Here is a 13223-nt window from a genome sequence, read left to right as displayed (position 1 = left end):
GGCATGGGGAAGGTAAAGAACTGGCCCTCTGGCCAGAAAAGATTCCCAGCCCTTTCTTCCTGAAAAGAGTGCTGATCAAGATGGGATACATTGTGATATTCTTGGAATAAATTGCTGAAGTGTTGAAGAAGCCAAATTCAGAAGAAATTATCAGGATTCCCATCCTAGAAATAATCACAATGTGGATAAATCGGAACACTCAGCCATTATTGAAGCGCCTCACAAATACTTGGTTTGCTTCCTAATACATTTGCAAAATACATGTGTCACACGGTTGTTTCTGTTCTGTCTCTTTTTTAAAAAGTTGTACTAGCTTAAAGTCTTAAATTAACCTTTTTAGTTTATGTGTTACAATGATATGGATAGACTGCTTGCAGGGATGTGCCTGATTATGTGCCCTTTGGATCCTTGCCCATTACAGCTGGTGAAATTGAGCCTGGGGGGAGGGTTATTTCCTGGTTGTGGGCGAGATGCCTGCCACTTTGGTGGTGCAATCATTAGCAGGGGGAAAGCCAGACTGGTCACTAATACTCTCCATTGGAGGAAAGTGTTTGAGAGGGTCATGCTAGAACAACTACAGATACTTTTGGATAAGACTGATTTATCTGGATCGATACTAGTCTAGATTCAGAAACAAATTAGTATTAGACATCATGATGACCTTTATGGCAATAGGAGCAGTGGAAGTGCAAGCCCACTCTTGCTGCTGTATCTCTTAGTGGTCTTTGATATTATTATTATTAGTAGTAATTATGTGTCCTTCACCAGCAGGTCCCAGGGCAGGTTAAAATAGTTATATTATTAAAATAGTTATTTATTCCTGCCCTGTGGAACTCCTTGCCAATAGAAGTTCAGCAGGAGTCACCCCTGCTTGCTTTCACATATCTTTTGAATACACTGTTGTTCAGACAGGCCTTCGTAACATGACTCTTGCTATCAGCCAGTTTTCATTGATATGTTGATGTTTTTGCTGTTATTGTAATGTTATGTTTTTATGTTTGCACACTGCCTATGAAAGTGTAGTTTGTAAATATTTCACAAACTTGGCTCAGATATTTTCTCCATTATAGCTTAAGCTGGAGAACCACCCCTTAAAATAATTGGTTTAGTAAACTTTTGCAGCTTGGTATAGAATAAAAATAATTTTGTAACCTATATTGACAGAGGGAAATATCCAAGTAGAAGTCATCATTGAGGGAGGTGTCTCGGTATGCCTGCTACTTGAATTCAATTATTTTTAGTGAAATAGGTATCTTGTCCTCAGATGTAAATTATTTTGCATTTGTTTAACAATGAAATTATTCCAAGTAAGGATCACTTAATTTTAAATTAAAGTTTCTTTATTATGAATAATAAGTGTTCCTTAGGCATCTTGTACACCTTGAGCAATTTTATAAAAAGAAACAAACCCCACAGTCATAAAATGGAGAGCTCTTAATGCTTCCAATAAAGAATGGATGTTTTGTGCAGTTTATTCTTAAATGTTTAGAACACAATTGCATGCTCTCTGTTAGCAATTTTTTGTGATAAAAATTAGTTTTATATCCATTTGCAAAATCTTAGAGATGGACCTGTCTCAGTGTAATAGCTATTGAGCCATGAGGTGGGGTATGAGCATAAAAAAAATCAAATGGATATGGCTACCAATTGGATGGCATTACATTGGAAAATAAAGGAATCTATTGTCTAAATTCTTTTCATTGACATCTTCTATGAACAATGCAAATGAGTTTTCTCATTCATGTTGTCAGGACTGTCACCAGATCTGCAATCAATGGAACAGATTCGAAGAATTATGAGACCCACAGATGTTCCTGACACAGGTAAGGCCCACCTGCACAAATTGCTGCTCACTGTAAATAATTTTAAAATTGTATTGTGGCATATATCAGTAGTGTGTTCAAAGAGGTAGTGAAACTTCCCATCTGAAGGGTTTTGAGGAGCGCTATTATACTTGTGCTGCTTGGAAGCTAAAACTCCTTGTTTTCATCATTTGAGGTACAAATTGAAAAGAGCCATGTGGAAGTTACCTAGTTTTGAACATAAGGGATTAGATCCAGACTTAGTTGCACTATTATTCCCTTGATTTCACCCAAACCTATATTAAATTGATTTTTGGATGCTGAAGAAGGTAGAGGGTGTGGGTGGGTGTGGGTGTGTAATAGAGAAGCAGCATAGCTTGTTAATTAGAACTTTTAAGTTCTCTCTTTTTAAATCCATATTGCATTCTAGAGTGTGACTTGAAGCAATTTGATTGTAAGACAGTAGTTGTAGGTAGTAGCCTTGGAAACTAAACTTAGTAAAGTAAAAATAAACATGTGTATCTGTATAGTACTTTATAGAAGCAGAGATTCAAATAGAGGATTTCCTAATTTTAAGTTAAACCTGAGTCCCTATGCAAGGTGGCTGAAATTTTGGCATATAGGAAAACCTTTGTCTTCTGCTGCAGCTCTATTGCTACTCCAGCATTAAACAGGAAACAGTAATTTTTGGAGAGCGAGGTTCATACTGAATCCATCAACATGAGGCATGCCTGAGCTACGATTTCAGGATTTTTTGGATCTATGGACATTTGTTGATTTGTTTTCATTCTAAACAACTTGATTTTTCTTGCTGGAAGAAAGTTAAAGATACTGGCTCAGTTTGCACATCATATAAAGCCATAGTTTAAAACAAGCTATGGTTTAATGTGATGTGCACATCAGACCACAGACCATAGAAAAAGTTTGCATTGTTGTCTCCAGTAGGAGTACATTGCAAATCTATAACTGTTACACTTGTATAGCCTCATGTGTACAAAGTATGCATACCAAAATCTCAATCATGAGAGGTAAATATTTTGTACCAAAAAGAACACATTAGGGTCCTGTTTGAGACTTGTGCTCTTACTTTCAAGGCTTGCTCTGTGACCTGCTGTGGTCTGATCCAGACAAGGATGTGCAGGGCTGGGGTGAAAATGATCGTGGTGTCTCCTTCACTTTTGGAGCTGATGTGGTCAGCAAGTTCTTGAATCGTCATGATTTGGATTTGATTTGTCGAGCTCATCAGGTATGAATTTGCTTCTTTCTAATTTGGAATCTTTACCTTCTAGTTTCCAGGGCTCTATGTCATTTACAAATACAAATATGGTGACAAGTAGGTGAGCTTGTGCAGATCAGGCTACAAATTTAGCTATATATAGTCTTTAGAACTGCCCTGAGATCTACCGGTATAGGGCAGTATACAGATTTAATAAATAATCTTAAATAATATTGAACACAAAGCTGCCCGAGCTGTCACATCCTCTCTGCACACATATTTCTGGACTTTGAGTCCTTTGTTTCAAAAATGTTGCAGAAAAACTGGAAGTCTTTGTGTAACTAGTCTACAGCACAAAGAATAATTTGCTTAAACTTGTTTGTATTCTGTACCTTCTGATTTCTGTACTTCAAATTACCTTTTTTACCTACTTCAAATTAGTTTCCTTCCCACCATGGAGCAGGCTTTCATTGGTGCAATTTACCTTGGTGCTCCTCTTGGAGCCCTCCATATACCCCTAAAATTGCTTTTGGGGAGGCAGTGGGGAGCTGAGAAGAAAGAGAATTCCCATTGTGTTTGGAGAAGCCAACTTGCATGATAATGGATCTTGCATGGATTCTTAAGTTGTGTTGCATTCATTTTGCTATGTGTTCTCTGAAAACTTTTAGACTGCAGGTTATGGGATAAACATTTTGGCTCAGATTACAGAAATATTTTAAGTTACATCAATATTGGTTATGTGTTTTTCTCACTGACAGGTAGTTGAAGATGGCTATGAATTCTTTGCTAAACGACAGCTGGTTACCCTATTTTCTGCTCCTAATTACTGTGGAGAATTTGACAATGCTGGTGGCATGATGAGTGTGGATGAAACTTTGATGTGCTCTTTTCAGGTATGATAAACATGGATTATAACCTCTATACTGAGAGGATAGGTCAGAAAGTTACTATCATTGTACGGCTTGAATAAAACTAGAGTTAGCCGGGGCAACCCAGCCAATTAAGTGAGGTATAAATAATAAAATTATTTATTTATTTATTATCGAACTTTTAAGATGCACTGTTGCTTGTATCTCCCTTGTTGAAGGCTAGCATTCTCAGCAAATGTTACGATCTTCCTTTAGTTCAAAACTAATTTTCTAATACCTCATTGTCATAGTATTACTAAGCTAAGGTGAATATTTGCCTAAATAAAATGGGATCAAGCCACTCTGTTGATGGAGTCTCTTGAAAAATAATAAATAAAATGGATTACTCTGAGCTGGCTAGGGGTGTCTGGTTTTCTGAGACTGCCTTAGACGGAGTAAGACCATTGGTTCATCTAGCCCAATATTTTCTACTGCAGCTGGTTAAAGTCTTCCCTAGATCTTTTAACTGGAAGTTGCTGGGGATTACTGTATTTACTCAAATCTAATGTGCACCCTAATTTTTGTGAGCGTTATTTGGCCAAGGAAGGTGCGCATTACATTTGAGTAAATATGGGACCATCTGTATGCAAAGTACTATGCTCTGACAGTTTGCTATCATCCCTACCTGGTTAGATGAGTCCACAGAATGGGTAGCCCTAGTTGTTAAATAATTCTTTCTGTACTTTGCAAATGCATATTCAACAGTTGTTGTAAATAGGAAGACACCTCAAATGTAGACAGCAAGTTATACATTCATTGTAAGGCTGGTTTAATGGATATGTTGTGTTGGTTTGAAGAGAAGTTTATTCATCTTCTTAATTCATCCTCTTAAGATTCTGAAACCATCTGAGAAGAAAGCAAAGTACCAGTATGGTGGACTGAACTCTGGACGTCCCGTCACTCCACCTCGCACAGCTAATCCTCCGAAGAAGAGGTGAAGAAAGGAATATCATAGAAAACCCATCAGATCTATTAAGGACAAAACTCCATATATACAGTATATAATAAGTGTGCACTGTAAAACCATCCAGCCATTTGACACCCTTTATGATGTCACATCTTTAACTTAAAGAGACGGGTAAAGGATCTTTAATATTTTCTAGTTGACAGATGTGCAACACTGTATTGTAACAAGTATACTCCAAGCTCTAATAACCAACATAGAGTAAAATCAAGTCTAAACAAATTATTTTGGTTGCATATTCACATCACAGTTTTAAAGTTGACCAACATCCCAATTTAAGCTTGATGTAATAGTTAAATCAGATGAGAGCATGATGTTTCATTTGTGTAATGTGGTCTTACTGTTGCTTGATTGCTTTTATTTCTCTTATTTTGTAGCTAGAATGATGGCAAAGTATCTAGTCATGTTTCCTGGCTGAAAATGATTTGTGGAAGGGATTTTTGGGGCAGCTGCTGTTCTCCCTCTTCCCAGTATTCTTGCTAACTAAATGTGTGCCCCATAATAGGAGTTTAAAGACACAAACCAATCTCAAGCTCGTGACTCCAGTAATGCTCCTTATCCAGACAACCCAACAGTCAGTATTTCTCATGACAAAAAACTTATTACTTTTTATCTTAGATTGCCACAGGATGACTTTGTTCATTGCACCATTTTAAACTAACATTACACTCACAATGACACTTCATTTAACTTAAATAGGGCAAGAATGGTATTACTTATTAGTCGATAACTTAATTATGTGGTACCTTGCATTAGTTTTTATTGGCATGAAACACCTTTTGGCATGCTTAGCTTCCTGATAATGTCATATTTGCATTAAAGTGCATTCTGCATAGCTCACCAAACATGAAAATCCTTCTCTGATATGCCTGGAAAAGCTAGCTCTCTTCTTCCTCTCCTCTTCCCCGCCCAACTGTGCACTCTGCCCCACCCTCCAGGAGGGTATATTTAAATGGATGTTGATCATTGAGCAGTAGGTTAACTATGGCTAGTGGTGGTTGGACTGTCTAATATTGCCATGTGAATGTTCTACATGATTGTAAGGCTTATGTCACTAAAGATTTATATCCTCTGGATTTTCATGACCAAGGTTCATATACTATTGTAGAAACTTCTGCTTTGTAGTGTACTATAGTAGCAATAATTTCTGTACATGATCGAGAGTTGATGCAGTATTTCTTTTCCTGTTTTCCTTAAAGGGTTCATATTGGCAAATGGCAAAGTGTAAAGAAATGTGCAAAGATTGTAAACAGATAAAAATTGAAAGGCAGCGACTTGATTGGAAATTAATACAATGTTTTTTTTATTGAACACTGTCAAATGTGCAAAGATTGTAAACGGATAAAAATTGAAAGGCAAGGACTTGATTGGATATTAATACAATGTTTTTTATTGAACACAGTCAAATTTATAAGATTACTTAGTAGGGAAGCTTCCAATTTAAATTATTCTAAATGTGCAACAATGTAGAACTCTTTAATATTGTCTTTGCAAATGTTAAATCGAGAATTCTAGCAACTTGCATTTAATGAACTGACACGTATTATGCAAGGGATTTCTGGCAAAGTGAAAAGTTCTTACATGGATTTAAGTCTCTTTTCTAATTCCATTTTATTTTAAAACACATATTAAATGTAGGATTTTTCATTTAGTAAAGTTGTTTAATTGATTTGAAGTCTGACTGGTTATTCCAATCTTTGTTATGAAATAATTTGCCTTTGATGGCATACATTATGAGATGCAGACAAAAGTTTAATATTGACACTAATATAGATTTGTGTTGGTGGATATTTAAAAATACAGCAGCTCTGTATGGAAAAAAGCACCTCAAAGAAGGTAAATGGAATGTGACAAGATGGAAGCAAAGCTTTGCCATATCCAGCTCTCTTTTTTTTTGTAAAGTGGGTAACTTGTCATTTTTACACTGTAAGAGCACCTTCATTTCAGATAATATAAAGGACCCCAAAATGTGTTTAAGGGCAGTAGTTCAATATGTATAATTGGGTTTAACAAATTATTTTGGGAAATTGCTTTTACAACATTGCCCATGTATGCAGGCGTGCATGTGAAGCCATCTTGAAAGACAGAAACATTTACTTGCGCTGTAATTTGTATTCTTTTTCTGTCCTCCACCTCACTTGTCACTACTTAACGTCTGATAACATACTGCAAATTTTAAAATACCAGTGAAACCAACAAAGAATGTAATGGCTAAAACCACTAGTTATAATAATTACCTGTAAACAACTTTTCTGGAAGCGTATTCTTTGAAGCTGCTTAAGACTGCTCATGATCAGTTTTTAGATCCTGCCCATGAATACAAATGCTGGTTTCTGTAGGCTTGAGGGTGAGCTCTAGTCCTTACTAACAGATGCCACCGGGGAATCAAGTGAGATGTGTCATTTTCTTGGCTTTGCGATTTGTGTTAAATATTTTGGCCAAGGGTGTGTAGCCTTTCTGTGTAACCAGAATGGAACTAGTGATGTATTTCAGCATGGTTCTAACTATTACTTTACTGTCCTCCCCCCTTTTTCTCTTTCCTTAATAAAAGGAAACAGACACCTTTTACTGCCCCCCTTAAAGCTTCTATGTCTTTTTTTTGTAGCATTCTCCTATAATTTACTAGTAAGTAACCTTTATTTACCGTAGTAAGCTTTTGTTCCTACCATTGTTCCGTCAGAATGTGTCATGTAAGCAGCTTATTCAAAGACAACCTTGTGCAAATGAGTCTAGGCTGCTGGATTCCTAAATAAAATTAGTTCACATGATAGTTTTTGAACAAATTTTACAACTGACCTGCTTTTTTCACATGTGTGACTGCACATAAATTGTTTGAAACCCATCGTGTGGATGCAAAACATGACATCTGAGTTGGTTGTGTCTTGCTGGCTTGGAAGGAAATTTGAGTTTTAGGAATAAACTTTACTAAACCTCTTGATTCTGTATTCAAGTCTTGTTTTGCACACTGTAGCTGACTCAGTCTCAGACCACCACATTATTTTGTAGACTGTTTCCCCAGACAGTCATGTTCCCCAAACGGTTACATGTACTATTTAAATCCATTATAGATTTCATGTTTCAAAACTGAAGGTTTCAATGCTGTTGATTTCATTAGGACTTCGTTGAGACATATTAAAACCATTTGAAGTATCTGGGGATGTGGAGAAGAGTTGGATAATGAAATGAGGGCAGGGACCCCGTGTCATTTAGGAGGAGATACAAAAGTGCAACAGAACCTTAAAGAGATGTGCAAATGGTACTGTTGCTCTAGAAACTTGCAAGATGGTGTTAATGAAAAGAGATTATGTGTAGAAGTGTTTCTCCCCTGGAGATGAAAAATCCCTCTTGGAACCAAAACAACAAACATACATGAAAAAAGAGCCCCCCAGATTTAGGAAATTGTAGGACTGTTTTACAGATTGATATTGAGGTCCCCATTTGTGTATTGATAAAAATCTGTTGGAACATTTCCTTTTTTGATTTCTTTCCCAACAGTACTAATGGGTGAACTGTAACTGGTTGTCGTTTGAGGTCATAAAATTTACTTGATTATGCTGGGGAATCTTTTATGTAGCATCATCATGGTACATGGCCTTGGTTGCATTTATCTAATCTACTTTCAGTTATCTCTGTGGAGCTAGTGGAAAAATCAATATGTTGCTCAGAGGTTTAACAAATTCTGTGACCAACCAGTTGAATGCTGTAATTTGTCTAAATTATGCAAATTTGCTTGCATAATTTAAGTGCTTTCTTGTTTTGCACAGTCTTGCTTTTGCTTGTCAACACCTCTTCCTCTCCTTTTCTTTTCTCCACTGGCCTCCTGTTAGGTATCTGTTTTCAGCCTTCTGTTATTCTCTTGCTACATACTGTAGCTGGGTGACCTTATCAGATCCCATGGCTTTAATGCCATTTATATGTTGATGACAACCAGTCCTACCTCTCTATTACCAGAACATATTCCTTTCTCCAATCTCGCATGTACCTGATATTTCTGCCCTGCCCTGCCCGATCAGATCCAGCATCCTGTTTTTCACAGTGGCCAACCACATGTCTTCATGCTCTGCTTTTAGGCTTTCTAAAAGCAACAGTCTTCTGCTATATCAGGTTACAAGCCATTGCTTCCAAGTCTGCATGGCATATGAGCTTACATGATGGGAGTTGTGCTCAGCATCTGGAGGCCATAATGTTGGCTACTCCAGTTCTATAAAAGTGTCGTGATGAATAGACCGCACACCATGAATTGGTCTGACTTCCTTTTAAAGGTATCTAAGCTGGAGGCCATCATAGTATCTTGTACCTATAAAGTTTGGTTTGTTTTGCTTGAAGTACTTCTTACAAGTTGTGAAACTAATGCCAATTACTGACATTGGGTGACCCAACACTTCTACACACGATGCATAATTTGATAAACATGCTATGACTTTTGTGAACTACCCTGAAATCTGCAGATGAAGGACTGTATACAAATTTAACAATTTTTTTAAAAAAATATTCTTTATTGGAAAATAAAAAGTACAAAATTACAAGTGCACAGAATAAGATAAGACACGAAAAAGAAGAAACAAGAAATAGTACCCATGTCGAAAACAAAACACAAAAAAGACATTGTGTACATTGTAAAAGGGGGGGGGGGCTTGTAGTTAACCAGACCTTCATCTAATATGGTATTTATAAAAAATTCCAAATATCTTTAAATGTGTCTATTGCAAGTCTATGTTTGTACACAACTCATTCATGTGTAGTGAGTATGTACATATCTCCAATCATTATAGGGCGCCATTTTTTATTTTTCCAGTTCATCAATACCAGTCATCATCATCAATCATCATCATCATTGCTAAATGAAGAAAAACAAAGCAAAATGCTGTGGCCTTTCCATTGCCTTCTCTCCCTTGTTTTACTGTCAAATTCTGATACATTGCTGCCTATGATTTTCTTCTGCCACCTTCAGATGTCATCCTTTAAACAATTGAATTACTGCTGTCATTTAAAACTTAAACTCCTCCTTTAGAATGACTGCTTAGTGGTGACTGCATCTTCAAATCCCTTCTCAAACCGACTGCTTCTAAGTTTTTAAGTCAAAGGCTGTTTATAGATCTCATTCCCCTAATTCAGAGGTTTTCAACCTTTTGGGGTCCACAGCTCCCGTGACCAACTACATTCTTTCTGCGGCTCCCCAGTGGGGCTCAGGAGCCTAGTTATGTCAGCTGCAGGGCTGGTAGCCCCTCACACCTTTTTGAACACCCTCCCTTGTGTAGTGTTCCCTCAGCCTCCTCTCTCTTCTCCTTGGGAGTCCTCTGGGCAGCTGCCATCCCTGGTCTCTGAGCTGCCCCCCTTGCCCCAAAGAGAGGTGCCTCACACTGCCCCATTCCCTGGTCAGCCCCAGAGGCACAATTCCCTTGGGGAGCTTGTAGCCAGGGCTGCTGCAACAAACAGCTGTGCAAGCCGTTGGGAGGCAGAAATGTAACACGGCATCGAAGGCGGGAGGGAAGGAAAGAGGTACAGAGGCCAGTGTTCTCCGCAGCACCCCTGACCATTATTCAAAGCACCCTAGGGTGCCATGGCACACTGGTTGAAAACCACTGCCCTAATGAAACAGTTACATTTCCTGAAAGCCTTGTCCTGATTTTTCCTCGCATCAAAATTTTGATTGTTCGCTTCTCAAGACAGAGACCTATAAGGTGCAACACACCTTAATGGTGCTATTTGAATAACAAAATTAAAGCCTGCTACATGGACCACTGACACGGGTATCATTTTACTATACCTTCATTTTGAAACTTGTCTTCAAGTGGGAGAAACATGAGCCAGACCTATAAAAAATTATGTAGAGTAAACTGGGGGAGGCAGGCACCTGCTTGCTCCTTTAGGAATCATGCTATTTAAATATTAACACTTTAAAAAAGGGATTTCCTGCATTCTAATAATTAGCTACCAGGTTCCACCCATCTCACCTGGTGCTATGTATAGACCTGCTCCTTCAGTAACTCCCATCATCTCTAGCTAGCAGGACCAGTGTAGTCCTTTCTGCTTCTCAGGTGCTCCATGTATGTAAGGTTGCAGCACCTGAGATATATAAGAGGGCTCAGTCCATCCCTGTTGCAGTGCATGTTGAGAACTACGGGATTGGAAGAAATGGCCAAAGTGCACCAGAAAAGGAATGATGGTGGTGCTCTACTGGAAACCTGGGTTGACAACTAAGAATCGTGTGTTTGGGGTCAGACTGCCCTTTTTAAAAGATTCTGCCCCACAATGTTCTTCCAACACTTGACTTGCCAGTTTGCTTCTGGCATGAAAAGCTGATTAAGGGTTGTCTTGTCCTTGTGTTGGTTAGATGCACTTGAAAATTGTGATGGAATAAGCATTCTAAAGCTTCGGTGAACCATAGGGACACGTTCCTATTCTGCATCTACAACTTGGAAGAAAGGTGGGAGCCAGTCCCCATGATTGTGCTGAGCCTTGAAGGTGCTTCTCCCTGTGCTGCTTATTACCCCCAGAGCTTAGCAAGATGTCAGACAAGAGCCTTCCTTTTCCTGATCAGGGTCAGAGACAACTACATGCTTTAACAGTGCTAAGGCCAGACAAAAACTGAGGACCCCTGTTCTTTGCAGAACCAAGTGGACACCAGCAGCGGTACTTGGTAATAAATATTTCCAAGATACTGTATCTCATGGCTAAAAATATGGGCAAAGATCCAAGGAGCTCCATGCACGTACACCAAATATCTTTTGTGCAAAGGACGTTTTGCTTCTGGCTTATTTTTACAATTTATATGCCACTTAATTACGATAGATGATAGAGAGAGAGAGAGACATAGAGAGAGAGCCTGGAAGTGTCCTTGGTTTGTTTGGAATCAGGGCCTCAATACACTTAGGTTAAAGGGAAATGGAGTTAAGTTTCAATCCACCTAGTTTGAACTGTGAAAACAGCTGAACTATCAAGGCTTGCCTTCAATGTTGACTGTGGTCTAATAGTGCCCCCTGGCGTACAGCTGTCTAAAGTTCACCGCTAAGATCTTTATTTCTATTTAGTCTATTGAATTCTACAAACTAGATAGAAATACACATTCAGTAATAGGTCAGTTTGGGACAAACTACACATTACATATATGAGTGCATTAAAATGATGGCAGCTGGGGTTTTTTTCTAAATAATAGCAGCTTGGGAGGTACTTCAAACAGAGAAGTGACCATGTAGAGTGAAAAGAGTGCAGTGGAGAGGGGAATCTGCAAAATCCCAATCCCACAGGGATACCACTCCAGGCACCATAAGTTTGAACCCTTGGCCTTTTTCTATCACTGCAAAGCCTTCTCAGATCTCTCCTCCCTCCCTCCGTCTCAGTGCACCTCCAATCAATCAATCAATCAATCAATCAATCAATCTTTATTATGATCAGAGATTAGCCACAAAACACAGCTTCTCTATTTTTACATTTTAAAATATGAGAGTCTAGCTGCTGTGGAAGATATATTTTACATACTGTGCTACTTTTGTGGTCAAATTCCTACATTCCAAATTATGTCTCACACAACCAGCTTTGGAATCGCTCCCCATTCTCCATATACACAATAACCTTTATTTTGCTTTAGAGCCAGTTAGTTCCTTGCTAGACTTCATCAGTCCAGGAAAACCAAGGAACAGATACGTTCACTGCCTCTATGAGTCTATGGACCAAGTGAAGCACTGCAATAGGCAGAAGGAAGGGTTTTGTTTTGTTTTTTAGTTGATGAACAAGCTTTCTTAAATTTCCTTTGCACTCATCCTCTTCCTGTGTATGAGACTTCAGATAATATTTGGGTTGCCATACCTCCAGAATTTCATGGACATAGCCAGGATTCAGTTGTTGGAAACCGTGTCTGGGCAGAAATTGCTGAAATGTCTGGGGAAATCCGGACGTATGGCAGCCCATGTCGGAAGCATAGGCGCCGACTCCATGGGGCTTGAGGGGGCTTGAGCCCCCTCAAAAAAAATTTGGGGGGGGCTCAGCCCCCCCAATAATCTCGGGCGCCCTTCCAGCAGCGCGCCGCCGCCGTCCCCCGCCAGCCAGCCAGCCGCGCGCCCTAGCCGGAGAGCCCCGGCCGTCCCCCGCGAGATTAGGGAATCCCCGGGGGCAGGGGCTCCTGCCTCTAGCCCCAGGTTTCCCGCATATCAGCTGTTCCAGAGCTGATTAATAGGCAGCAGCACGCTCTCCCCTATTCGCTCACGAGGGGGCGGTGCCACTTTATTTGCATATTCATGAGCTTATTTGCATATTCATGAGCTTATTTACATTTCACGAGCTTTCCCGGGCCCCCCCAATATTTTTTATAAGTCCGCGTCCCTGGTCGGAAGTGT

The 13223-nt window shown here is 39.1% G+C and overlaps 1 protein-coding gene across 1 annotated transcript in view; it reads left to right on the top strand.

Annotated features, from left to right (window-relative positions):
* The window catches only part of PPP1CB (protein phosphatase 1 catalytic subunit beta), a 36718-nt gene extending 28890 nt beyond the window's left edge, over window positions 1-7828 (top strand). Inside the window, exons 5-8 of the mRNA XM_082218463.1 lie at window positions 1752-1823; window positions 2897-3048; window positions 3777-3911; window positions 4760-7828. Of these exons, the coding sequence (XP_082074589.1) occupies window positions 1752-1823; window positions 2897-3048; window positions 3777-3911; window positions 4760-4864 (464 nt within the window). The 3' untranslated portion in view covers window positions 4865-7828. The remainder of the gene's footprint in view (window positions 1-1751; window positions 1824-2896; window positions 3049-3776; window positions 3912-4759) is intronic.
* Window positions 7829-13223: the final 5395 nt, after the last annotated feature.

The sequence above is a fragment of the Podarcis vaucheri genome, assembly GCF_965113315.1.
Source record: "Podarcis vaucheri genome assembly, chromosome: 3".
Taxonomy (NCBI): Eukaryota; Metazoa; Chordata; class Lepidosauria; order Squamata; family Lacertidae; genus Podarcis; species Podarcis vaucheri.
This window is presented reverse-complemented; position numbering and strand designations above follow the sequence as displayed.